This window comes from Mesocricetus auratus, unplaced genomic scaffold, assembly GCF_017639785.1.
Source record: "Mesocricetus auratus isolate SY011 unplaced genomic scaffold, BCM_Maur_2.0 Super-Scaffold_100009, whole genome shotgun sequence".
Classification (NCBI taxonomy): domain Eukaryota; kingdom Metazoa; phylum Chordata; class Mammalia; order Rodentia; family Cricetidae; genus Mesocricetus; species Mesocricetus auratus.
The window spans coordinates 21,440,558-21,468,548 of record NW_024429193.1 but is presented as its reverse complement, the minus strand read 5'-3'; the positions used below and the strand labels follow the sequence as shown (position 1 = coordinate 21,468,548).

Genomic DNA, 27,991 nt, shown 5'->3' with positions numbered 1-27,991 from the left:
ACAGACCTGAACTGTAATTCACACCAGTGCAATTGTACACACAGAGACATGGACACACACACACATACACAACGCACACCTGTTACTCTGTGGCAACATCCATAACATGAGGCATGAGGTGTTTAACTGCACTCAGCTTAAAACATGGCATGAGGTGCTAAGACAAGCTGATCCCAGAGGCTCAATAGTCAGCCAGCCTACTCTGAGCAGCAAGCCCCAAGCTAGAGATAGACCCTGATTCAAAAACAACAAGGTCCACAGTGACTGGGTTATGACACCTGACATTGACCACCACACACACACACACACACACACACACACACACACACACACACACACACACCAACATATACATGAACTTCATAAATGAACACGTTCACATACATATGCCCTAAAAGTGAATGGGAATGGGAGTGCAAACGTGTTAGTATGTGCTTATATTTCTGTATGTGAGAAGGATTCATGAGAAACAGCAACTGTGATTCCCTAACAGTGGGCAGCACAGGGGAGAGCCAGAAGAAAGAATGTGGTTTTTAGTCATGTGGTGGTCATTTTCTGCCTTGCATCTTGAAAATCAGTCATTCCCTAAATTTGAAGTCATCTTTTTCTTACTAATCTTATTATTACATTGTGAGTTTCCTGGACTCCTTCAGTCCCCTGTTCTACATGCTTTATAAAAATATAAAAATCATTACTTTAAAGCATTTTGCTATTACATTTCTTAGGCCCCATGTTCATAAGTGTATGCAATGTTTTTGCTTTTTTAGTTGTATTAATAACAGTTCCCTGGTACATAAAATACAAAAGTATTCCTGATTTATAATTTTTTCACAGTGACCATTAAAATGCACATGAAAAATACTTTTAGAGAAATATTTCCTATACCATTTCTTTGTAGACAGTAAATTTTTCAACAAAAGACATAACAAAAAGTGTAAGCAACTTTCATATTGGCTCTAGATTTTAAGTAGAACTTCGAAGAAAGCAGCTTTAAAACATATGAATTGATTTGAGGTAAGATTTTTTATGCATGTTTTTCATAAGTGTTAAGTTGGGTGAACAGGTATGAATACTGTCATTCTTAGTTCGCAGACAGCAATGTTGCTGCTTTCTTATGTGCTATTTATTTTCTGATCCTGTTTTTGTTCAGCTGAGGGATATGTAAATAAGACACCACACCCTCTTCTCTGTTAATGGCCTCATCCCTACCAGATGAGGCCAGCGTGCACCCATGACTTCAAGTCCCAGCAACACTGAGGGCTGAGAGAGGGGAGAACGGAGACTGCGCGCCAGTCACCGGTCACCCAAGACTGCAGCTGAACCCATCGTCATCTGTGTCCTCAGCGTCACATCGCATGCGCACTTCTGCAGTTCCAGGCAACCCTCCAAAACGACAAGAATCTCTTCCACAAAAGAGGAATCTGCCTCATCGCTAAGGGCTTCCTGCGATTTGGTGGGTCCTTTACTTCAGTAGAATTGTGAGTTACATTGCTGGTGCTTCGAACAAGCACCTCTAACTGAGTTGACCTCAACTAGCTTCACTGGCACCAAATCGAAGCCTACTGTGCCAACTCATCTTCCACGAGTGAAACGATGAAACTCCAGAGCAAAGGATCTAACTTGCGTCACGATGCCTCCTTACTGCAGAGCTGGACTTTGAAGCCCTGACTGACTGAGTTAGTCTAAAGTCAGAACCTTGGACGTGCTGCTCACACACACTCAGATGAGCTGTGCATCATAAGCTTTAGTATGCAGACACCTGAGCCGACTGTACAGTACTTACGTAATCCCCTAAGTTAATTTGCTCAGTACCAGTTATCGGTCAACTCAGAAACGATACATCAGTAATGTTACGTAACCAAATGTCCTTCAGCATGCTGAGAACCCCATTAACATCTAACCGGCAGCTTCAGCCCTGTATGATTTATCTCCCCTACCACAGTGTATATCACCTATAAAATAGTCCTAGTCATAAGCATATTTCAAATCCCAAACATTTTGGAAGATATTTCGTACTATAAATACAGCGGAAGAAATAATGGCATGTGTGATGGCATTTACCCGCTCTAGTAAATTCGGAAGTAATAAGATCTTTCTGTGTTACTTTGCTTTGTCCTAATTGGCTGCTTCCAATACATGTTGCCACAGATGCACTACTTTAAATACATTTCCCAGTGTAAACCCCATCATGGGTTTCCTTGTGACTTTCTACTTCATTGAGTTGGAACATAATTCAGAATGTCATTGTGCCTCAGGTTTATTAAAGATAGGACTTAATTTTTATATAATATAGTCTTTTCTGACAAACAGACTGCTTCACAGAGCTGTGTGTAGTTTCATGAGCCAGGCACAATTGCTAGGAACCATACAAGGTGGATTAAATTCATTAGATGCATTATGTCTGATTTGATATTACAGAGAATCAACAAACACATGACTGGCTAGGAGTTGATCTAACTTACCTCCAGGCTGCATTGTCACATAATAAATGCTTTATAATATTTTTATTCATTGGCCTAGAAATTGTATTATGAGTTCTAAATAGCTTTAATGGTTTTGTTATTCTTTTCAACTAAAACCACCTATGTCCTAAACTTCAGCTGTCATTAGGGGTCTTGATTTAAAGCAGATTCTGTTTCAGTGGATGCAGAGTGAGTCCTGAGGTTGTGCATTACTTACAAATTCCTAAAGCACACACTGAGTTTGGAGGCAGGTATTGTATATCACTTTATATTGGGGCTCATTTTTTTCTATAGCAGATAAGGTTTGATGTTAATTTACCTAATGTGAATCCTATACATAATATACAATAACTGCATGCTTAATTAATCATTTATTGGAAATTTTACTTGTTGGAGCTTTTTCAAAGACAAGTGAAAAATGATTTATATCAGAAGAAAAAGCATAAAAATTTAGGGGATTCTATAGTCAATAATTGAAATCTATACATTTCATTTATTTCTACAAAACTGTTTCTTGAATTATAAAAGTTAACACATGTAACTGTATATTATATTAGGAAGTTTTAATTTTTATCTATTAATTTACTCGTGTGCGTGTGTGTGTGTGTGTGTGAGTGTGTGTGTGCTCATGTACACTGTTATGCACAAATGGACATCAGAGGACAGCTTGTGTGAGTGGGTTATCTCTTTCTACCATTTAGGTCCTAGGGAGCTTAGGTCTTCTCACTTGGCAACAAGGTCTTTATCCCTGAGTAATCTTGCCAGCTCAGTGCTTTATACTCATATTATTTTTTATATATAATATCAGATCTCCTTACCTGGTTAATGAATATATTCTATTTTCTTAATGTCTTATTCAGTTACAAACATTTTCCAGACATCTTGCAAACAGTGAAGACCATGCATTTTCTTCTATCAGAGCAACACTTGAACTGAACCACAAAACTAGAATATCAGAACAGTTAGAACAGCAAGAGTGGTAACTTCCCTCACTGAGCCCTCGAGACAGTCTGCATATTTGTGAGTTTGAACACTTGGTACCGAGCTAATAGTGCTGACTTGGAAGACAGCACCTCATTGCAGGAAGTTGTCACTGGTTGTGGGCCTTGGGCTAGATAACCCAGCACTACTTCCTCTCTGCTAACCACTTCCTGAGTATAGATACAATGACCAGCTGCCTGCTCCTGCTTCTATGCCTTCCCTACCATCATGGCTGTCTTCCTTCAGACTGTGAGTCAAAACAGGCCCTTCCTCTCCTAAGTTGTTTCTAGTCAGGGATTTGGTCTCAGCAACTAAAACGCTCAGTCTCCTCAGCATTTCATTTACAAATTTAGTGCACTCACAGGGAATCAGAGATGTGGACCTTTAAAACCCTCATGTTGTTTGCAAAGAAGCTGTAGCAACAGCATCAGTAAAAGGAATTTGTCCCATGAGCTTGCTCAGAAATCCACTGTACAGATTAGGAGACCTGGTACTCTCCTCTGGTACTACAGCTCATGAAATGAAGTAACCCACTAGATGTCTTCCCAAAGGTTCAGGAGCAATGGCTTACACTGAATAAAATGAGAAAGTTGACTGGTGAAATGTAATAAGCATTCCAAGTCACGAGACACCAGATTAAGATATCTTTGTGTGAGTACACTTTATGTAAGTAGTGACATTATGGATGCTGTATTTACACAAGGAAGCCCAGAACTTCAATGTTTGCACACATATCGGCTATAGTTGCCATTTAATATTGCTATTTTTCTTTTTGAATGTCAGATGAGTAAATCATAGGAATAAAACACTAAGCTTGCTTAAGATGAAAGGCTGCATTTATGACTTTGATAGTTTGTTATCATATATTGAGGTGCAACAGGCAAGCAAATTATTCAACCAATTAATTCTATTCATACACAGCTCTTACTTAAAGTGCCACCACAAGGATCTTTACAGAATTAGAGATGTAGTAAAACATATTGTGTTCTGATAAGTATCTGAAATATGTCAGTATGATGAGCTTTCTGCTATTCATGAACTATACCCACAACATTTTCAAAAACTTGAGTGCATCATTTATAACAAAAACACTGTAGTCTTTGTTTTCCTTGATTCCATTTAAATCCTTAAAATGCTTCATTTTCTTAAGTCATTTATTTAATTGCAAAGATGAAAGTTGGAGACAGAAAAACGGTCTTAAATCATTTTAGGTGGACTTCAGAAAGACAATCTGTCCATTACTACAGGTATACGTTCTATACCAGTGATTTCTTTTGCCCTACAATTCCTGAGAGTATCACTCATTTGGTCAAAAAGAATGCTGTCATTTGAAATCTTTTGCATATCAGGGAGTTATTTTCTGCAGTAAAATCCCAAAGTGTGATGTAAAATTGTAGCTAGATGAGTAAGTACTACATCCTAGAAGTTTTCATCATTTTGGCCCAATTATGAATTGTGTCTAAATCCCGTAAGGAGTGGAAACACGTGTTTCCTCTATTTCACCAGTGTCCATTCTGGTCACTTGTTATCAAACCAGCAGCTTTCCCTGAAGCAGGCAAGAAGCAGCTGCTACTTAGTAGCAAGGCTGATGATATAAGGACAAAAAGCTCTGTGTCTGGTGAAGGACAGAGTGCCATGGCTGTCAGGACCCCTGGGGGCGGGGTCATCCGCTGGACCTTCAGGCCCTAATCCCAATGCCTTTCTAACTGGCGTAAATGGGCGTGCTTGTTTTCCACTTTTGTTATTAAAATAGAAGTGGAAATTTGCTTTCCCCAGCCTATCAGCATCTCTTGCCTGACCTTGAGGTGGTGCAGCTGCTTCGGTGTTTAAAAATGGACCTTCAAGCTGGCTTTAGTTTCTGTTGCTCTGCCTGCAAGCGTCCTCCCACTGAGCTGTTTATCACAAGCTCGTTACCACTTCTGTTGTTGTTAGCCTGGACAGTTGATCTTGCTTTTCAAAGCCCTAACCTGCAGGTCCTTGTACATGTAGTCCCCAGAGTGCAGGGACTGATGAACCCCTCCTCAAGCAAAATGCACCCCAACTCCAGGTATCTCAGTAGTTTCTTCATCTTCTGATCCCTGGCAACGGGACTGGGGATACCCATGCCTAGCAAATCCTGTGCTTCGGGGACAGGGCAGCGGAGTAGTGGGAATAGGGTGGCTTAGTGAGTTAGGAAAAAAGTTTGGCGGCTTGCTTTCATGGGTGTGCGATCCTTTCTAATCCCGCTTAACCCAGGACTCGCTGCCAGAGTCACGGGCATTATCCCAACAGCATAACTCTTTATTCTCATACCTTCAAGCCTTTTGAAGACCAAACCCTAAACTTTTTCCAAAACAGGCCTACTAGGAACTTCAGCTTCTGGGAATGGCAATTGCTCCTAACTATCCTGCCTGTGGAGCAGGCAAGGAGATCACCTTAGTGGCTTTGTTTAGTTTCTTGGCACTGCCCCACTTCAATTCAAGCTCCCTGCTTTCAGAAGTCAGGTCTTAGAACTGTGCCAGGCTCATCCTGGCCACGGAGCAAAGGTTTTAGTCATAGGTGTAGCATCACCAAAGATGTCCCATTGATTCCTAAATGTAGCTGAAGCTAGGGAACCCTTGCCATATTCGACCACCTGCGGAGACTGGGTGCAGACTGGAGCTGATGGGTTAGATGTCAGAACATGAGCGAGCGAGCGTTAGGGATGCTCACAGAACGCTGACTCAACTAAGCCAAGTACCTATTCAGGATGACACAGCAAAGCCTCGGGCCATGGCTAACAAGAACTGGAGCTTCCTCCAGCCTGAACAGCTCCTTAGCCAAGACCTGGTCAGTCTGAGCTGGAAGGAAACAAACCTTGGGCAGGAGCTCACATCAAAACATCCAAGTTAGCAGCCAAAGGGAGGTGGTTCTTAAGTGAATTACAGTCAGGATGACCAGTGGCCTACCCAGAAAACGGCAGGTGTCCGCCCAACTAGTGGCAGATCCTCAACTCCCAGAGGCTTGTCTGGGCCCCTACCTTCCCTGGAACTAAATGCATGCGACCTGACCCGGCAGGGGCGGGCCGGGGCACGGGCCGGGCGGGTGGCGCAGGTGGGCGTGCCAGCCAGGCAGGGAGGCTGGACCTATAAAACACTCTCTGTTCCGGAGGCGGAGCGGCCGGGTGCAGGCTGTGCTGGTGGGCGCGGTGGCCCGCAGCTTTTGGCTCGCAGAGTGACTGTGCGGAGGGGCCACTGTCCAAGGATCGGGCTACTGAGGGGTGCCTGCCTCGGTTTACCCCTCAGCATCCGGTGAAATCCCTGCAGGTGAGCGGCCAGAGGAGGCGGGAGTGGGCAGGGTCGCTTCCCAGCTGTGCTACTTTCAGCTGGTTGGCGGTAGTTGGCGTCTCAGCTTCCAGGGCTTTGTCAACTTGAGTTACCAAGGCTGGTACCTCCCTCTAGAAGGGCAGTGCCCGGGCTAGTTCTCTCTGGCGATGCTGGGACTCTGGGGAGCCTTTGCACTTCTTGCATGCTTTTGCAAACTTCTCTCACTGTTTCCCCCCACAGCGCCTAAGGGGAAAACCGTTCTGCTCCGCGAGGGAAACAGAGCCGTTGATCATGGTTGCAACGGGCAGTCTGAGCAGTAAGAACCCGGCCAGCATTTCAGAGTTGTTGGACGGTGGCTATCATCCTGGGAGTCTGCTAAGTGGTGAGTCGCCTGGCTGCTCACGTTTCTCCTAGCCAAAAGTCGCAGCCCCTCTCTAGATAGTGTAAGCGTCCTGCCTGAGCCCGCGAGACCTCATTCCCTCCTAGACAGAGAAGACTGTGAAATCCATCTGAGATGTCTCTAACTCGGCTCTGCCGGTTTGCCATCCATTCCCTCTTTTCCCGGTCCCCAGGGAATCATCTTTCAGTGTTTGGTTACAATGTTAGTTTTGCTTCTAGTGTGTTAGATAATAAAGCAATATGTGTTCCTCTGAATTCGGTTTGTTTTCCCACAGCTTAATACTTTAAACTAGACCCTTCCCTATTCATGTGTTTTTTTCACAACTAAGTAAGATTCTATTGCAAAATGAATGCACTATTCCATTCTCGATGTCAGAGGAACAGTTTGGTAGCCTGGCCCCATGCGAATCATCATTTGCAACTTTGAGTAGCAGTTTCTAATTTAATGGGCTACTCTACTACCGAAGAGTGGTGTGGACATAAATTTTAACTGCTTAAGCTCTTTGGATCATCCTCATTTGTAAGAAAAATTAAGGTAACCCTGTAGAACAAAACTAAAATTGTCTGCCATCAGTGTAGCTAAAATATAGGTAAAATGCAGCTATGATTTGGAATATATTAGTTCAAAAAAAAAAACAGTGCCCAAAGTGAACGAATGCATGAATCAGAAAGCAGGGAGAGGTGAAGGAGGTTTGAGGTCACTGTGTGGTGTGGCAACCTGCCAAGTGGTAGGATTAATTCGGAAGGTAGGTGACCAAATGCAGAGCTATCTTTTTCTCTCTGAGCAAACCTAACTTTGTTTTCCTGGGTCTGTTTTGTTTTGCCCAGCTAAGAAAAACCTAACCCAGCCCAGTTATAAATAACCTCGTGAACCTCAAAGGTCCTCTCCTCTGTGAGCAAACTGTAATCAAATAACTCGATGCTAAAATGGGACCTTCAGGCCATTCTAGCAAAGACTTTTAAAGAAACATAAAAAGTTGGTAGACCTTTGGTACTGTGATGGACTTTATTTGCAAGCACTTGCAATCATTGTATGTTTTAATACATACACACCAACAGTCCCTTTGCTAAGCAAAACTAATGATTCTTATTCCAGATGTTCTGCCTGTTCTCTGTGAAAACACTAAAATAAACTAGAAAAGCCCTACAACAAGCAAGGAAATAATTAGTAATCTTGGATGACCATGGATAGATTTTTGCTTCATAATCCTCAAGACTATGAGCAGAGACATAGAAAGTTAACGAAATGTTGTTTTAACCTAGTCACTAGCATATTGGAGTCTTGAGTAAATAAGCTTTCAGTCTTGAAAGGTTAAATGACTTGTTTTACTGTCTATTAGTTAACAGCAAACTGAGGTATGCTAACTCAAAATGAGGTGTGCTAACTCTCAAAGCTGTATCCAAAGCAGCTAGATAATACAGAAGCTAGAAGTGGTCAGGCTCTACTATGCCAGGAAGACATTATTTCTCTCTCCTCTAAAATGTTCATTATTTCTTTCAGATTTTGACTACTGGGATTACGTTGTCCCTGAGCCCAACCTCAACGAGGTGGTATTTGAAGAGACGACGTGCCAGAATTTGGTTAAGATGTTGGAAAACTGTCTATCCAAATCAAAGCAAACCAAGCTTGGTTGCTCCAAGGTCTTGGTCCCTGAGAAACTGACCCAGAGAATTGCTCAAGATGTCCTGCGACTCTCCTCTACAGAGCCCTGTGGCCTTCGGGGCTGTGTTATGCACGTGAACTTGGAAATTGAAAATGTATGTAAAAAGCTGGATAGGATTGTGTGTGATGCTAGTGTGGTGCCAACTTTTGAGCTGACACTCGTGTTTAAGCAGGAGAACTGTTCATGGACGAGCCTCAGGGACTTCTTCTTTAGCAGAGGTCGCTTCTCGTCGGGCCTTCGGCGAACTCTGATCCTCAGCTCAGGATTTCGACTTGTTAAGAAAAAACTGTACTCTCTGATTGGGACGACGGTCATTGAAGAGTGCTGAGGAGAAACACACGTAAAGTCCCCTAATGAGTGGATAATAAAAGTCTGAAGCTGTCCAGTCAGCCGTTTGTAGTTTGCCTGCCTGCCTCCACCAGCAACTCCCAGATTTAGGCAATCTTCCTTCTATATTTCCCACCCATACCAACCTTTTCCAAAGGCTGTCTTTCTCTCTCTCTCTCTCTCTCTCTCTCTCTCTCTCTCTCTCTCTGGCAGCATCTTACCAGATAATGTCCAACCCATCAAAACATACAGAGGTCCATACCACCAGCTTCCTACTCGAATTTAAAGAGTTCTTACACAAGAGGGTACAGTTAAATCAATGAGCTTAATTAAAACATCACCTTACATAAGAAATACACAGCACAGTAACAAGAGCATGACCTCTCTGCTTAGCGTTCTCCTATGCCCATGCCCAAGAGACAGAGCTTACATTTTATTTAATGATTACAGGGTTACTTTCAATGTCTTGGTAGAATCATGTCAACTCAGTTTTCCTAGTTCTCAACTATTGAATGTTGTCGGATTTTTTTTCATATCGTCTTTAATTGGAGAAGTAGGAATGACATGGTGGCTTTTTTTGGCATGTAGTTGAGTGGACTGAGCAAATAGTGATTGTCCCTCTATGAAGATGAAGACAGGTAAGATGAGATCCTGTCCTGTTTGGATGCACTTGATAGCATTGCTACTTTGCGCCATGAAGATGCTCAGTCCCAGTGAAGCATCTCTGAGCATCTGTTTAGCTCATCTCTGGCCTCTTCAGAGTGTTTATATTTGTCAGTGTGTTTATATTTGCAGAACCTGGTTTGACTTTGAGATGTTGTTGCTACTACACACTAGATACCAAAATCCTATAACTTAAGACAGACAATGCTCACATCCAGCCTCTGCTCACCATACATACCTACCCCTAGAAAACAATAAATGCTTCATTCAACTGGTTTTTGCCTTATTCTGAGTAACTACATGAGTTTCTGCTTTTTATGGCCATGAGGTAATTTACCCTCCACATAACTCTTCTCTATTCAGCAAGGTCTTTTCGTCTTTGGGTCATGGAAAGGAGTGTTTTCAGGTCTCCTGCCCAAGCCTTTAGTACAAGTTCATGCACCTCAGGCACTGGCATGGCTGGGGCAGATGTCTTTACCCTGACCTTATACATCACTGCTCTAGTGAGCAGGTGTTCTAGCAAACTGTGCACTTTGAAGCTTGGAAAGGTACCCCAAAGCCAGGGTACCTTCACAGGACTGGGCCAGTAGGTAAATACCTATTGTTTTGTAGGTCTGCTGGTGTTCAGGGTTCTGAAGGTCACCGTGTTTCTGTAGCTGTTTTAAGACATCCCCTGGGAGGATACTGAGGCTTCTCAGGCATGCACATTGATCCTGTTCGCACTAGCAGTTGTGACTGGTTCTCTTGCCTATTTCTATTACAAAATGATGAGGACTTAAGGGGACTCTTACAATGATATTCCTGTTTTAAAAAATTAAAGTCTGTCTATTTTTTAATAATAAAACATTATACATTTTTAATGCTCTTGCCCTCTTTGTTTTTTTCTGTATTTGTGCCATGATCACCTTAAAATAGATTTGACAGTATGTGGAGGAAGATAACAAATTATTCCTTTTTGAAAAAGCTATTTTGCCCCCTCAATTATATTATTCCAATTACACTTATTCCGTGTACTTACATACCAATAAAGAGTGATTTGATTCAGAAACTTCCAACTTTCTCATAATATTTTCAATAGGAACACAATAATGATTTGAGTGCCATTGTCGAGTGCCTTCTTCAAAACAAATCCCAAGACTCATTATGTGAAGACATTTTGTATAGCTTTCTGAATAGCCAAACGCATGCATGCACCCACATATAATCAGTGTACATTCTCATTTTTACTAATAAATTATACTAAATGACAATTCTTCTGAATTATCCTTCAATTAGAATTTAAATTTTTCACAGACCTTTTGTGTCTCTTCCAATTAAGGCTCATCATCTCAGAATTCTTATAATATGACCTCAAACATCTGGAAGATAATGATATTACACACACTGAACATTGTGTAGAAAGAGTCAGGAACATTTGCTTTGAAAACAGATTAGAAAGATGTATTCTTTGTTTATGCTTGGGATGAGAACCACAGCCTCAAGCACCCCAAACACATACCCTAGTACTCACATACATGGAGCTGGACTCCAAAAGCAAATGTTTAGAATGGTTTCTGGTTAAGTAGGAAACATGAGGCAACAATTGTCAGTATTTGTGATGCATTTATAGCAGGGATCTTCTCTGATTTTAAAACCAGTCTGTGGACCAGTGAGATGACACAGTGGGTAAAGCTGCTTGCCACCAAGCCTGACTGGCTAAATCTCATCTCTTAGACCCAGATGGTAGAAGGAGAATCCAACTCCTGCAAGTTATCTCTGACCTCATGCCCACACACACACACACATACACACACACACACACACACACACACACACACACACCTATAATTTTTTATTTATTTAGGAGATTAAACCAGTAGGGGGATCGTTTGTGTGCACATGTGAAGGCTGTTATATGCATTTCTCTACTACATAGGTTTAAACAAATGATGACAATAATATTGAAATCCAGTACACATTGGCAGCAGCTAAGAAGGAAAGGGTGCATGTGACCTTTGAGGAAGAAGGGGCATAACAGTGTCTCGCAGAGTCCTGGACCACTGCTCACACCCAGTCATTGGTTACAGACTCAAAACAGTTTGCCAAAAGTTCTTTAAAAGTAATAAGAAAAGCTCAGATGGCCAAAAGGAAAATAAGTGGATACAAAAAGGAACTCACATGGCTGGTAAATGTATAAAAAGTTACTTAACTTTAATAATCAGAGAGATGCAAGTTAAAAGCATTAAAATGAAATCAGTGGATACTTATGCATATTAGGTAACAATTGATAAATTGATGAAGTCAGAGCAAAAACAAATCTCACTTCATCCCATGGGAACTGCACCTCAGTAATCAGTTATTGTCATGGAAAGTTAATGATAACTGTATTTAATGAACCAGCCATGCTATATTTCATTACAAGTGTTCTTTGAACCTTTTCTCTTATTATACATATAAAGAAATCATGAAATTGTAGCCTCTGTCCCATTTTCTAATTGCCATCCCAATTGCTCACCCTTAGTTTTAAAACTTGGAAATTATGTAAACTCTAGTTCACTGTAAATACCTGCATTTTAAATAAAACCATTACATCATTCTGCTAAGTGTTTCCAATGGGATGTCAATGGTGTAGTAATGTGACACCGGAATCTATTTAGAAAACGCTAGTGTAGGCTCTTCCATGGAAGGATATTGTGTACAGTGTTATTTCTTCTCTGTTGCTTTATCTTTCCAACCTTTACTTTTTTATACTGAATTTTACTTTAACGTAGTGGTTTTAAATGTTAAGGTTTTTCTTAGTGTTTTTCTCTAGGGGAAAAAAACACTAAAATTATAATGTGTAATTAAAATGGGTTCAATAGCATTTACAATAACAGGTTTTGGTGGTTGAGTTCACTTACAAATAATAAATTGTCTACAGTGATCAAAGACAATAAATGTGCCCTGAAGTTTTATAGAAAACATTCGTGATGAAGTGCTGGGCTACTTCTTGTTGAGACCACCATTTCCTTAGTTGTAAACAAACACTGGATTCTGCTATAGATTCAAGGCTAGGCTTCACTATGTTTTGTTTCCATAGCTTTGAGGAAGTCTATTCCCATCAACAAGATGGCCATGGAGAAGACTGCCTAAATACTATTCAGTCTTTGAGCCACTTTCAGATGCATGGTACTTTCAGTGATCAGCATGCACATTATTCAAACAGATTTCAGTGCTGCTTAAGGCAAAGGACAGAACCATCCAGCTAACAGAATTTCTTACTTATATCTACATATTTGTGAGAGTTGCCATAGCAACATACCAATAGTGAGGGCATGAGATGTAAAATCTAGTCTCTTCTCAGAGCTGAAGGCTACAAATACAAGATCCAGGTGCTGGCAAAGTGGTGTCTTTCCAGGGCTCCTTCCTTGGTATATAGATGGCCCTCTTGTCATTACGTCTCCCTCTATTTGTATATCTGTGTCCTAATCCTTCCTTCTTCTTACAGTTTTGGTTGTGAACCTAGCCTTTAACAGTTGAGCCGTCTCTCTAACCCACTTTCCTTCATCTGAAAACACCAGTCTTGATCGATTACAGCCTATGCAGGGGCACTATTTTAACCTATTTGCCTCTTTAAAAGCCCCATCTCTGGGCTGCAGTCAGTCCCCTGGTTAATTCCCAGACTAATGCCCTCTTGCAGTGTATACAAATCTATTCTTCCTACTCTCTCCAAAAGGCTGTATTCATTCTCTGCCTGCCAACCCCTCATCTGCTGCCACACCAGTGGATACTAGCCCATTGCAGTTATGTATGTATAGTGTGAGCCCTACCTCAGCCACTAAAAAAATAATGTGCAATGAGATCCACTAAAACACTATAAATAAAATGAAATTATTTTAAAATGAGATTAAGTCATTGTAAATACTGACTGTTCTTGGAGGACCTGGATTGGATTCCTAGCACCTACATGACAGCTCACAACTTCTTGTAACTATAGTTAGGCTTCCAGTCAGATTGCCTATCACCCAGGAAACAAAATTACAACAAATGCCAGTGACGGTCTGAGGAAAGGGGAATGTAAATGTGTGTACTCCATGGAGATCAATATGAAAGTTTCTCAAAAAGATAGTAAAAGTCAGCCGGGCGGTGGTGGCACACGCCTTTAATCCCAGCACTCCGGAGGCAGAGGCAGGCGGATCTCTGTGAGTTCGAGGCCGGGCTGGACCGACAGCCTCCAAAACAATACAGAGAAACCCTGTCTCATAAAATCAAAAAAGAAAAAGAAAAAAAAAGATAGTAAAAGTCGAACTATCATATGACCCAACTTACCAATCCTAGGTATGTACCTGAAGGACCCTAAATCCATATTTCATAGAGATACTCCACCTTCCATAGTCACTAAATCCATATATCATGGAGATACTCCACCTTCCATAGTCACTAAATCCATATTTCATAGAGATACTCCACCTTCCATATTCACGAAATCCATATATCATGGAGATACTCCACCTTCCATAGTCACTGAATCCATATATCATGGAGATACTCCACCTTCCATAGTCACTAAATCCATATATCAGAGATACTCCACCTTCCATAGTCACTGCTGCACCATTCACAACATCCTGGAAATGGAGCCAGCCTGCATGTTTATTGATAGATGAAGGGGCAATGGAATTTTCTGAAACCACAAAGAAAACAAAACGAAATCACGACACTTGCAGGTAAACAGATGCAAATGGAAATAAAATAAGCCAGATGTGGTCCAGGGGGATGGTTCTGTGGATAAAGGTGCTTGCTGTGGATCCTGACAACCTGAGCTCCATCAAGTTCAAGCCTCAGACGCCACACATGGCAGGAGAGAACTGACTTCCCTTAACTGTCCTCTTACCTCCCTAAGTTACTATGGTACTGCACATATACAAACACAAGAAGGGAAGGAAGACAGAGAGAGAGAGAGAGAGAGAGAGAGAGAGAGAGAGAGAGAGAGAGAGAGAGAGAGAGAGAGAGAGAGAGAGAGAGAGAGAGAGAGAGAGAGAGAGAGAGAGAGAGAGAGAGAGAGAGAGAGAGAGAAGGGAGGGAGGGAGGGAGGAGAAAGAAAGAGGGACCCTATAAAAAGAAAAAAAACAAATTCAGACAAATACTGCGTATTATCTCAGATGCAGAGCATAGATTTGGTATTACATATAGGAAGAGCTTTTGGGGAAGGGGTAACATAAGTCATGTGACACAGCTGTCTAAAATACAGAAATCAGCCAGAGGAGGTAGTGTGTACATGAAATAACTGGGGAGGACAGTGGATGAGGACTATGATGAAATACGCAAGCTGTCTTAGTTAAGGTTTCATTGCTGTGAAGAGACACCAGGAACATGCAGCTCTTACAAAGGAAAACACTTTATGGGTGGGCTTACAATTTCAGAGGTTTAGTCCACTGTCGTCACGGTGGGATATGGGGACAAACAGGGGCTGGAGGAGCTGAGAGTCCTACGTCTGGATTCAAGGCAACTGGAAGTGAACTGAATGTCACACTGAGCCTGATCAAAATAAACTCAAAGCCCACCCCCACAGTGACACACTTCTTCCAACAAGGCCACACCTACTCCATCAAAGCCACACCTCCTAATAGTGCTTGTGGGGGCCAATTACATTCAAATACCAAACATGCCATAATGTTACAGTCACATAGTGTCATCTCAAGTATGTCCATCTCAGCATATAGGAAATAGAGTGAGGACATTGCCCCGAGTTCCAAACCAGGCTGGGTTACATAGTGAGAGCCAAGAAAGCCGAGAAAGAAAGAAGAAGCAGGGGAGGAGAAGGGAAAGAGAAGAAATGAAAGAAAAAGGCAGTGCTATAATAAACATTACTTTGCATGCTGTCATAAAAACTAAACTGTCAGATTGCCAGTGAAAGGGCTTTGCTGGGGTCGCATTATGTGCAGTGAGTGGGGAGTATGAACAGAAAATTCTGACCTGACTCACTGAAATAGCACCAAGAATAGTTCCCTAAATGGCAGCTGTAGCCATGCAAACTTTTGCATGTCCCAGGCTTCTCCACTGGGGATCTTTAGGCTTTGTGATAAACAACCAGACCACTAGAGAGACTCACATTTTTATGATCAGTTCTCCAAATAAGAAAATCCTAGTTAAAGCAAAATCCAAAAAATAACATATCACGGAGGGTTGTACCATGCCAGAGGGCCTTTCCCAGATCCTGGAGGGACACAGAGTACTTTACCACTGAGTCACAGAAGTGCTGGTGTGTGCCAGGATAGCCAAAGGTCAAGACTGGTCTTAGTCCACAGCCTGGAAGAGTTTGCTGTAGCCATTCACAATGGTCAACCCAAACTGCATGCCTTCACCCCGCCCACCTCTCAACACTGAGACAATGGCAAGAACGGAATGCTCTCCATTAAAGGTGATTTCTTGAAGCTTGGGGACAATTCAGTGCTCAACTGCTCTTGTGCATATGTTTCTTAGTGTTCATGCATATATATTATATTTCTAGTAAGCAGAGGAAGTAATGGGAATTGCAGCCTAATGTTGATATGAACCAAGGGTTTTCTGGCCTCAGAGGTCTGACTAGAGGAGCAATGAAAAGGCTGGTATGGGAGAGAGGTATTTCTGGAAATCTAAATCATTATGTGTTGGCCCGTCTTCATCACTCTGAGTTTACAGGGTTATAACAATTCACATGTAGAACAAAGCTCTCATGATAGCCTTAGGGAATGCCTTTCTGCTACTTCAAGCAAGAAAAATAAACAAGTTCTCTCTTGGAAAAAAAGCAATTCAGGACTAAACCAAGCAATTAAACAAAATACATGAGAGAGACAAACTTTAAATGTTAGAATACTGTCCGCTGAACTGAATTAAAAATCTACATGGAGAAAACCCCTTGTCCCCATCTTCCTTAGTCGCTGTCTTGTTGCTGTAAAGAGACACCATGACCAAGGCAACTCTTATAAAAAGAAAGCATTTAGTTGGAGCTTTAGCTAAAGGATCTATCTCATCCCCAAAGAGTGCCACCAATCGGAGACTAAGTGTTCAAAGACATGAACTTATGGGTGATTATTTCTCATTCTAACTACCACGGTGACAAGGAAAAAGAAAACACTGAGAATCTTAACAAGGGAAGTGGAGCAAACCTCCCTGTGAAAACAGCATGACTAAACTGATGGGAGAATCCAGAGATGTGGACGGCAGAGCACACCATGTCTGGTCCGCCGCTGCCCTCCCGGTGTTCATGGAAGGTAGATAGATTTACCTCCTGTTAATTATTGGCAGTTCTAAGAACCAAAACAGAATCTACAGTATTCAGCTTGAGTCCACCTCAGCCAAAATGCTTGGAAGCAGATGCATTTCAGAGATCAGATTTGTTTTGTTTTGTCATATTTTCACATGAGGTATCTTTGGCAAAGATCTAAGTCTAAACCCAAAAGTCATTTGCCCATCACATGTATGCCTTCTACAGAGCTTGAGGCTAATTTTATACATCTGTTCATTGATTTTGTATGTGAAACAAGCTTTTTATGTGCCATCGTGTTACTTATGGAATGAGATCAGTGTTCAAAAAAATCAGATGGTAGAGCCATTCAGACTTTGAATTTTTCCATTTTTATGCCCACTTTGCATTGAGATGCTCCTCTTATTTAACAGTAGCTTGTGAGGTGATGTGTATCATATATAAACACAGTTTTTAGAAATAACAGAAGCACAGTAGATGTCCTCAAGGCCCCGGGAATGCTAGCCAAAAAGAACTTTTAAGGGGACACTTGAATAAGAGTAAAAAGGCATGTAATACCCACACTTTCTAAACCATGTCACTCTTGGGTCACAACTCTTCTCTGTCCCTGGTGTCACCACCCCATGAGAAACTGTTCACCCCCTTCTGGAACATAAACTCCGTACAGCCCTTCTCTCTGACACTCCGTCCTTTGGGTCAGATGTGAGAAACCCCCTGCACAGGAAGAAGCATGTGGACACTAATTTGTCCTTGTCACTGCACTCGACAGTTGGCACACACAGTGCAGTAGTCCCCATGACCCAATAAGCAGGATGTGATTTCTCTAAGAAGCAAACTCAGATATCCGTAAATGTGAAGTCTCACTTCCATTAAGATGTGGAATCCAAATGAAACACGTTCATTTGGGAGTCCAGCAAGGCCGCGGCAACATAAACTATTACGTGTCAGAAAATCAAGTCTCGCCAGCCCAAGCAGGGCATAAAATAGATAGAGGCCCAAGTACAAACACCACATTCAGGGTGGACAGAGCCCGCATCTGGAGTTCAATACAGATAAATGTGGGAGGAAAGCAAGTGTGGTAAGATGTCCCTGACCACCGCTTCAAGGCTTTGCCTGCATCTCTGTAGACTGGTATGGAGTTGGCATTGATACACATAGGGTGAGTCCAGCTGATTGAAAGCCTACTGTTAAAAGCTCAAGTGCATTTCAAAGGTCAGTGTGTGAAACACTTGGCCCTCCAGACTGATGCTATCAGAAGGTAGTGAAATCTTGAAAAGGTACAGCCTAGTAGGAGGCTTTTAGGTTATTCGAAGGATGTCCCGAAGTCAATTACAAAGCCAAATTCTTCCTCATTCCCTCCTTGAACTCACAGTTTTGAGGTAAACAGCCTTGTTCAACCATGAACACCTGAAATGAGATGATGCTTTGCCCAATAGCCAAAAGCCACCAGCCAGTGACCCCCCGATGTACTCTCCAAAATTGTGAGCCAAAATTGTCGAATTTTCCGACAGTCTCAGCTATTAGCTACAGTCATAGAAAGCTAACTAACACGGAGCCAGATACATGGCTTTGTGGGCCAGGGTTCCAACCAAAGTGGGCACTGTCTGCAGTCGGTGCTAGCCAGTAAAGAGCTCTAAACTGATGCCAGCCTGCGGAGCCAGGCCAAGCAATGGAAATGCACACTCCTGGAGCCAGAACCTGTTCCTAGCCTGGTTTATCACTAAATGACAGTGTGGCTTTCCTTACTCTGTTGTCTTTGGTCTAATTGCTTCAGAGAACAAAGCTGGCAGGGTGGGGGAGAGTGGCTGGGATGACAGCCCAGGAATTAAGAACGTACTGTTCTCATAGAAGGAGGACTAGAGTTTGGTTCCCAGCACCTATATTGGGAAGTTCACAATCACTTGTAACTCCTGCTCCAGGAAATCTAATACCTTCTTCTGGTCCCTGTGGACATCCACACACACACACACAGAGACAGAGAGACAGAGACAGAGACACAGAGAGAGACTCAGAGAGAGAGAGACACTCATACAAGCATACACATGAAAATATATTTTTTAATTGGGCTAACATCAAGGCTGTAGTGTTATATAATCTGATGACTTAGAGACACAAAGTTCCTGGGAGTGTGCCCTGGACAACTAGTAGTCTGCTCTTCATTTTTAGGCATAGCCTTTTCTTTCTGGTGGACACCGGTCACACACCGAAAGAGGATATGCCTTAATGCTCACAGGGTCACCAAGAGGCTAAATCCTCTCAAGTTTCCTGAATGTCAGGTGTGGGTACAGCAGACTATTTTTGGATCCCACTCACCCAACGCCGTGGCAGCTTTGCTCCCACAGGTTCAAGGACTTGGCAGGAAGGAGCCCACAGGTGGCAAATCTTTAAAAGGAAGGCCAAAGAGTGGCAGGTTCTCCTAGGGATAGACTGATCATATCAGTTTCAGGCCAGACTCTAGAAGCCATGAGTGAAGCATGCTAGGTCTACAGTCTACTGTGCTCCCTTTATCCTTCTCCCACAGCAGTTTGTCATTTATTTTTTAAGTTGGATTCATAGACCTCAAATGTATATTAAAGGAACTATGATAACTGGCCTCAAATGCTTTAAATGTGCATGCATGTTGTAAAGATCAAATTCATTAATTTTACCCTAAAATTCCAGGAAATCAGAGTTGCTGGAATCCATACTGTAAATGCAATATTCAGTAATAATAATGACATTTTTGAAAGAATCTAATCCAATGGGTTATAGACGGTGACCCCCACACAATATTTCATACTTATACAATTTTTTTTGTAGCTCACCAATAGTCATGTGGAAAGATCATACCTTTCTAAACTGTGCCATTGTGAATGGTAGCCCAGCAACTTGCACAATCTAATTCAAACATCTTTCTCTTCTTGAGAAACCTAATGGTGTAAAGCAAAGCCTGCATTCCCTTGCAGCAATAGCTACCCATGCTGAATGCAAACCCCTCCTGTGGATAGGGAAAGGGCTGTGTTCCAGTCACCTGGATCTCACTGCCTTATACTCCCGGTCCAGAAGGCTCTAAATACCTCCAATGATTTTTTTATTTCAGTATCAGCTTCCTTTTTTATTTAAATTAGAAACAATATTATTTTATATATAAATCCCAGTTCCCTCTCCCTGTCCTCTTCCCCTTACTCCCACTTACCCCCTATCCCATCCTCTTTCGGGGAGCTCCTTCCATAGGGAATCACCAAAGTCTGTCACATCATGTGTCTAGGCTGAGAGAGTATCCCTCTATAGCGAATGGGTTCCCAACGTCCATTCGAACACTAGGGATGAATACTGTTCTACTACCAGAGGCCCCATAGACTGCCCAGGTCTCCTAATTGACACCCACATTCAGGGGGCCTAGTTCTGTCTTATGCTGGTTTCTGAGCTGTCAGTCTGGTATCCATGAGCTCCCGCTTGTTCATGTCAGCTGTTTCTATGGGTTTCCCCAGTCTGGTCTTGACCCCTTTGCTCATCACCCCTTCCTCTCTACAACTGGATGCCAGGAATTCAGCTCAGTGCTTATGGGTATGGTTAGGGTTAGGGTTAAAGTTGGGATCAGCTACTGGATGAAGGCTTTAGGATGGCATATAAGGTAGTCATCAATACCACTATAGAGGAAGGGCATTTAGGATAGCTTCTTCATTATTGCTTAGAATCTTAGTTGGGGTTATCCTTGTATATCTCTGAACATTTCCTAGTGCCAGATTTCTCTTTAAACCTATAATGGCTCCATCTATTATGATATCTCCTTTCTTGCTGTTCTCTATTCTTCCACCAGCTTAATCTTCCTGCTCCCTCATATCTTTCTCTCTCCTCTTCTTCTCCCCTTCTCTTTCTCCTAACTCCCTCTCCCCTCCCCCCATGCTCCCAATTTGCTCAGGAGATCTTGTCCCTTTCCCCTCCTCCGGGGAACCATGAATGCCTCTCTTAGGGTCCTCCTTGTTTACTAGCTTCTCTGGGTTGCAGGCCGGTACCCCTTTGCTGTATGACTTTCTTAATACACACAAAGAGAAGACACTGTCTATGTCAAGACTCTCTACTTCTCCAATTCTGCCTCTTAGAGTCATTCAACAACCCCCGTTTTCTTTGCTCTTTTTGTGGGGCTATGAAAACTCCTGTATTCTTTTCAGTAAGAATCTCTCACCATTCTCTTCTTTAAACATATGTCCCTTTCAGCTACTCTGGCCAACAGCTGTAATAATTCTGTCTCTCAAATTTCAAAGGAAGTTTAAGGGGAAGAACCGGAAAAGCAAGTGCCTCCACAGAAACTCCTGAGGCCCTGCTGTGGAGTGAGTGGTGAAGGACAAATCGTGACAACAGCTATTTTTACCTCTCATTACCCTGGTATATGCTCCAATTAAATATGTCCAATTTTGAGATATTCTTTCTCATTTTTTTAAGCCTTACTAATCTGTACTCTTGAGAATGTAAGAATCATGAAAGGAATGGTTGCATTCACGTGTTAAGACAGGTTGTGTTTTCATTATCAAAGAGGGGAAAGAGAGTCCAGGCAGCATCATTGAGAGTTAAATGATGATGAAAACATCCAAACATAACCTAGGCAAAGATTTGTTTAGACAAAGAAAATCGGGCTAATTTTTCAAATGTTAACACTGTTGACAAGAACCTAGATGCAGCCTGTGGGAGGTTATGTTTCTAAATATACATGTAAATTAATCCCCTAGTCATCAGATATCATGATGTCCCACTGTTCTCACAACTCAAGATACAAGAAAATTCTAGGGACAGTCTCAGTAGAAATGTAATACTAGTTTTTGTACCTATGTCAGCTACATAGAAACATTCATTTATGTAATCAGCCCAAATATATGCAATAAATCATAATTTCATGCAAAAACAGGATAGCCGATATTTTAAAAATAATGAAAATCACAACTCTAATGTACGTTATAGTCAGAAAAACTTAACATTTGAAAGGAAACCTGTTTCCTTATTGCATTATTTTGAATTTCTATTATTAATTTCTACTTAAATTATTTCCAATTTTAACTCCACTGAGATTTTTTTTGAGAAATAATTAGGTTTTGAGAAATTTATAGCATTCCCAGGTTTTAAAGAGGGCACAGTATTTAAAGAGCTTGAAACATCTTTTTCTGAAGTTGACCATGGGGTGTCCACCGACAATTGATACATCTACAACACAACCCCTACACCTAAGGCTTGGGGAGCATGACAAGAGAGGAGACAGCAAGGTTGCAAGAGCCAGAGGAGCAGAGTGTCTGCTGGGAAATCGTGTCTTCTATACATGAAACGGAGGTTCCAGGAACAACACCTAAGCAAGGCCCGTACAACAGCAACACAGTTGACGTGCCAGCACTGATGAGGGGCTCTAACAAGACCTCACCTTGGAGGAAGGGCTACAGACCATTAACGGCTGCCTAGAAAGGGAGAATCAGTCATCCCTAATAAGTTATCCGACCTCAAGAAGTCAGAACTAGACATACAGGAACGACTAAATGGACTGTGCAGACTTTATTTATGGGAACACTACGTGTATGTATATGTGTGAATATATGTTTATATATTTAATGTATAACAGCGATAGTTGGGGAAGAGGTTATGAGGTTGAGATGGGGTGAGGACACAGAAGCCAGAGTGGAAGAAGCGGTGGAAATTATGTAAATAAAGAATTCACGCATGAAATTCTCAAAAAAAATTAAATTGAATTTAAAAGAGAAGGTTAGGGAGCTAAAAACTTCATGACAAAACTCATTATTATGTATAATCAATACATGCTAATAAAACATTAATAAGTAAATAAATGGCCAAACCCTACAAAACAAAAAAAAATGGCTTAAATAGTTTGGGGCTCAAAGGTACTACTAGGCTTTGAACTTGGTAAGTTTAAATTATTCTAAGTAAAATGAAAGAAGCAAAAAAATGTCCAAACCCTTACTTTTTCTTTCTTCCCAGTGTCTGTAAGAGTTGTTGGATGAAACCATAAATCACTGCCTCCAGGTGCACAACAGAACCTGGAGTTCAAAAGGTGGAGATGGAGGCCTGGCTTTGAACAATTAGAACCTGGAGTTCAAAAGGTGGAGATGGAGGCCTGGCTTTGAACAATTAGGTTAAAATGCAAGCCAGAGAAATAAGGAAAAGACAGACAGACAGAAGTCTGCAGTGCCGCATAGTGCCAGAGAAAACATCTTCACCATTATAAGGACCTCAGTTAAATCCTGACTCTGGAACTAACAACATTATCTGTTTGTGAGTGGGGGAGGGGAGGAGAGATCTGGTTTGGCAAGTCTGAATGAAAATGTCACCTAGTCTGCCCTCTGTCAAGGGAATGCCAGCAACCCCAGCCAGGAACAGCTGAGAGAGAAAAGGATCTTTGGTTTGAAGAAAAGACCATCTGCAATTACTTGAAGGGTGTCCATATAAAAGAAACGACAGGATCTTTCTGAGACAGTAGATCTTACAAACATGCACCTGCATCAGAAGGACCCATCCTCATGGCAATCCGACATGTCTGCTCTGCTTCACAAGGAAGCAAGCCCCTTCAGCAAGGGCATTGAACTCCCTCTGACTTTTAAGAGCCCCTCCATTCAAGGCTAAATTGATTTTATAACTTTAAGTGTTGACTTTCAAAAGCCAAGGCAAGTTTTCATTATTTTAAGTGTTCTCTTGGTTCATATTTTTTCATTATTTTAAATGTTCTCTTGGTTCATATTTGCTTTGGAATCTGCTTCCTTTGTCCCCACCTTTCCCCTTTTCCTGTGGTAGGACTCCACATAGGTACCTTCTTCATCGCCATCCTTTGTTTCCCTGCTTTTTGTTATAAGAACGTATTCTGCCTAAAATACACATCCATACCGATCTAAAACGGCATCTCATCACTGCATTCCCGTCTCTACCTGAAAAATCCAAAGGAATATCAGAACCTGACTCCGTTATAGGGATGAAAGTGTTCATCTGTTTGTGACCTCAGGGTGATATGGCTATAGACTGGTTTATGCCTTCAAAATAAGAAAGATGAAATTACATACGTTCTTAAAATTATCACAATGTTAGTGGTTGAAGTGCATAGCTCACATGGAGTCCTTAAGGGTACATAGCACCATGCCAAGGCCTTCATCTTCACTGCATAGGTGAATTGCGTAGAAATCTCTCTCTTCCCGTTGCCTAAATGAGGAAACTGGGGTGCAACTGATTTAAGTACGTTGCCATGAATACAAGGTCTCTAAAGTCAGCTTTGATCCTATGTTCTCCAGAGAAAGAGAAGGAAGAGACTGTAGAAAAAGCTAGCCAGGGATTCCCCAGCATTGGCATATGGGAGTTTGTTATCACACCCATCTGCATTCTGACTTTAAGTTTGTGGTTTAGGACTATAAACAAAACAGCATTTCAAATGAAAACTGTATTTTAAATGAATAAGAAAATTAGAGTGAGTGGGGCATTGTGTGAGAAGATAGAGGTGAGAACCCTGCTTCCAGGTTAAGAGATATGCCATCGAAGTGTCATATGTGTGAGAATGTTTGCAAGTTAGGTACAGAAGCGTTGTCCCAAAGAGCCAAATAGGACAGTATTTCCTGGCCTCACTAATAATCCCCTTGAAATACCGGAAGTTTGCTACTTAGAAAAACGGAATTGCTAATATAGGAATGTTTTCAGTTGTTTGTTGTTTCTTTATCTCCATCTCTACAAATCTTCTGATGTTCCCATCTCATATCACATACCAGAACACAGAACATCGTGTTCACACGTTAAAAATATACACAGTGGGGATGACTGCGTGAGCGATGAGTCAGCAAGCCTGTGAGGAAAATCACATAAACCTGATTGATGGGGTCAGATCACCACTTACAGCGTGATGTTTGCTGCAGACATTCCACGCTGAAAGCCACTCTCAGAGGACAGGACTTCTCTGTTGACACATCGATTGTTGGGTCTTAGCATTTCCTTAGTGCTAACTGCTATGCTTGGTATTTTGTGTATTTATGCTGTTATAACTTACAAAAAATATTATGAGATGGTCAAGGAGGGTAGTGTAGAACATACATTTTTGAGCTAGAATTCATGGCCCTGGCTCAGCAACTACCAACTGTTCTATTTTGAAACCTAACATTTAACCCCTTTATGGTCAATTTTCAAATCTGGAAAATCTAGTCCCTGCCTTGGCCAGATACTGAAATAAATGTGTGGTATAGATAAATGGAATTTGCTGTTACTACTGAGGTCTTGATCCAGGCTGCCTAGGTTCTAATCCCACTCCCATCTCTATGTCATTGTGAGCAAGTACCTTGGTCTCTCGGAGACACAATCCTGTCACCTGCAAACAGAAATGACAATACTACACACTGGGACCATTTATGAATTAAGTACATTAATATAAAGACGTTTAGACTAGTGCCTGGCATATACATACACTCAACGATTATTGGCTGTTTTGTACCTTATTTTGTAGGTGGGGAAAGAGGTTTAGTGAGGGAAGGGTAAGTACGCACTCAGCTCATAAGCCATGTAAGGGGGACCCAGGACTCAACCTCAGACAGAATGACTCCTGTAGCCTGACCTACTTTAAGCGACTGCCAGAAAATGTTGAGATTTTTAGTAAATTAAATCTAGAAAAATGTTTTACATTATTATAACCTTAAATATTTGTTTGGGATAAGAGTTATCCAATTCTAGGGGTAGAAAGATGGATCAGCGGTTAAGAGCACTTGCTGCCACCCTAGAAGACCTGAGGTTGGTTCCCAGCATCCATGTAAGTGGCTCAAAACCTCCTGCTACTCTAGCTACAGGATGTTGTAATACCCTCTTCTGGCCTTAACCTCTCTCTCTCCCCCTCCCTCCCTTCTTCCCTCCCTCCCTCCCTCCCTCTCTCCCTCTCTCTCTCTCTCTCTCTCTGTCTCTCTGTCTCTCTCTCTCTCTCTCATACACACACACACACACACACACACATGCACACACACACATTTAAAATTTTTTAAAAAGTCATCCAGTAGCTTCCAAAATGGCCCAATCACTAAATCCAAACATCCTAAAATTTTTCTGTTTTGTGCAGGAGGAATACTGGGCATGACTATTCTCAGCAAACCTTCTCAATGCCTCTCTCTCTTCTTAGCCCATGTATACCAATTCTAGCTACTTCAAATCTCTTACATCCTTTGGTTTCTGGTTTTCTTTTTCCTTGCCCTGAAAAAAAGGCTGGGGGCTTGCCCAGAATAGAACAATGTGCATGGAAAAAAACGTATTTTTTAGTTCAGAAAACATTGGCAAATTTATGTAAAAGAGCATGTGGCTTTGTGAATATTACAGCACTCTTTATTTCCTCCTTTCAAGTCCTTGTAGCTTTTATCCTCCAGGGTGAGCTGTGAGGTTTATTGCACCAGGGAAGGAAAAGGTGGAGACGATAACTGATCAGTTTTGATTCTCAGAGCTGACTTTCATGGCCTCTCAGGAAAGTGAGAGTCTGGCAGAGGAAGAAAGACGTCTAAATTCCAAAGCTCCACTTGGAGCATCTAGAGAGGTAGAACTAATTCAGCAGATCACAGATCCCAAAATATGACATGAAGAAAGTGGGAATCTGCTTTCCAACCTGGGCCAAGAAAGGAAAGCAAAGAAGGAAGGAAGGAAGGAAGGAAGGAAGGAAGGAAGGAAGGAAGGAAAGAGAGAAGGAAAGAAAGAAAGACGGGGTGTGTGTGTACTAATCTCTTACTTTAGAGGCTGAGTTCTAGACAGAAAGTAAATCTGGGGAGATGGCTACAAACTAGATGGCTTTTTTTCCTACTACTCATGAGAAAACTGGTGACTGTGACAGTGAAAGGTTTAACACAGTGTTATTGGGAAAAAAGTGGTGTGTGTCTTTAATACAGGTATGGAGCATACCTGTATATCCCAGAATTCAGAAGGATGAGATGGGAAGGTTACAAGTTTGAGGCCAGCCTGGAGTAGGTAGCAAACATCAGGTCAGACATGGCCAAGAAGCAAGATCCTATAAATGAAAGGATCTTAGTTGGAATCTCCAGAGAGCAATACCAGGTGACAGAGACAGAAAGAGAAGGGGAAGGGGGCAGAAAAGGAAGGCTCCCCAGAGATCCCATAAGGTAGCATACAGAAACAGCCCATACTCTGACTGGCTTCTAGAAAGTCAGTGTGGCAGGGCAAAGTGTTACAGTAACTAAATGGATACCATAGACATAGTAAGGAATGCTCCGTCTTGACCCTGGATGAATCCATAGGCAGCAACCTCAGCCTCTAAGGGTAACAGGACAAGCAAGTCCTTGGTAAACAAGAGGTATCCCAGAAGGATGAGGAGACAGAAGATATATCATCTTGAAAATAAATCTGAAAGACGATCCTTCTTAGCTACTTTTCTATTGCTGTGAGGAGACACCAGGGCCAAGGTAACCTACAGAATAGCTTATTAGTGTTTACAGTTTCAAAGGTTAGTCCATGACCACCACGACTAGGAGCACGACAGCAGACAAGCTGGCATCTTGCCAGAGACTAGGGCTATTGTGGGCCCACCCCTAGTGACAGACTTCCTCTAACAAGACCACACCTCCAAATGTGTCCCCCAACAGTTCTACCAGCTGGAGACCAAAAATTCCAGTATATGACCTATGGGGCCATTTGTACTCAAACCACCACGGTAATATTGCGAAATTTATATTTAGTGGTCATTCCGCAGCCAGGCATGAAATTCCTCAAGTGATTTGAATCTCCATAGAGATCCTGCCCCCTTTTTTAACTATTGAGTTGACTAATGGCTGCTGACACTTACATCCACCAGTCATCAATAAAGAAAGAAAGAAAAAAGAAAGGAAGAAAGAAAGAAAGGAAGAGAGAGAGAGAGAAAGAAATGAGGATTTCAAGTGTGTTGTCATTGGAATTTCTGTTTTTATTTTTTAAAAAATAGATAAAACAAGCCAGGCGTTGGTGGCGCACGCCTTTAATCCCAGCACTCGGGAGGCAGAGGCAGGCGGATCTCTGTAAGTTCGAGACCAGCCTGGACTACCAAGT

At 41.9% G+C, this 27,991-nt stretch overlaps 1 protein-coding gene and 1 long non-coding RNA gene across 2 annotated transcripts in view; one reads left to right on the top strand and one right to left on the bottom strand.

The window, feature by feature from the left end:
- The first annotated feature begins 6,527 nt into the window (after positions 1 to 6,527).
- On the top strand, positions 6,528 to 10,640 carry Ddit4l (DNA damage inducible transcript 4 like). The gene is made up of 3 exons (XM_005081967.4): positions 6,528 to 6,727; positions 6,968 to 7,109; positions 8,628 to 10,640. Exons 2-3 carry the CDS (start codon positions 7,019 to 7,021, stop codon positions 9,116 to 9,118), a joined length of 582 nt encoding a protein of 193 aa, XP_005082024.1. The 5' UTR covers positions 6,528 to 6,727; positions 6,968 to 7,018; the 3' UTR covers positions 9,119 to 10,640.
- A 341-nt stretch (positions 10,641 to 10,981) lies between these two features.
- LOC121142318 overlaps positions 10,982 to 27,991 on the bottom strand; it is a 55,138-nt gene continuing 38,128 nt past the window's right edge. The window contains exons 2-3 of the long non-coding RNA XR_005879300.1: positions 14,333 to 14,422; positions 10,982 to 11,138 (exon numbers count right to left, since the gene is read on the bottom strand). This is a non-coding gene — a long non-coding RNA (uncharacterized LOC121142318). The remainder of the gene's footprint in view (positions 11,139 to 14,332; positions 14,423 to 27,991) is intronic.

What these genes read in the sequence shown, in the direction of transcription:
- Ddit4l (XM_005081967.4), top strand. Translation starts at nt 7,019, where the DNA reads ATGGTTGCAACGGGCAGTCTGAGCAGTAAGAACCCGGCCAGCATTTCA. An exon ending in TCCTGGGAGTCTGCTAAGTG is followed by an intron (nt 7,110 to 8,627) that starts GTGAGTCGCCTG and finishes TATTTCTTTCAG; the next exon opens with ATTTTGACTACTGGGATTAC.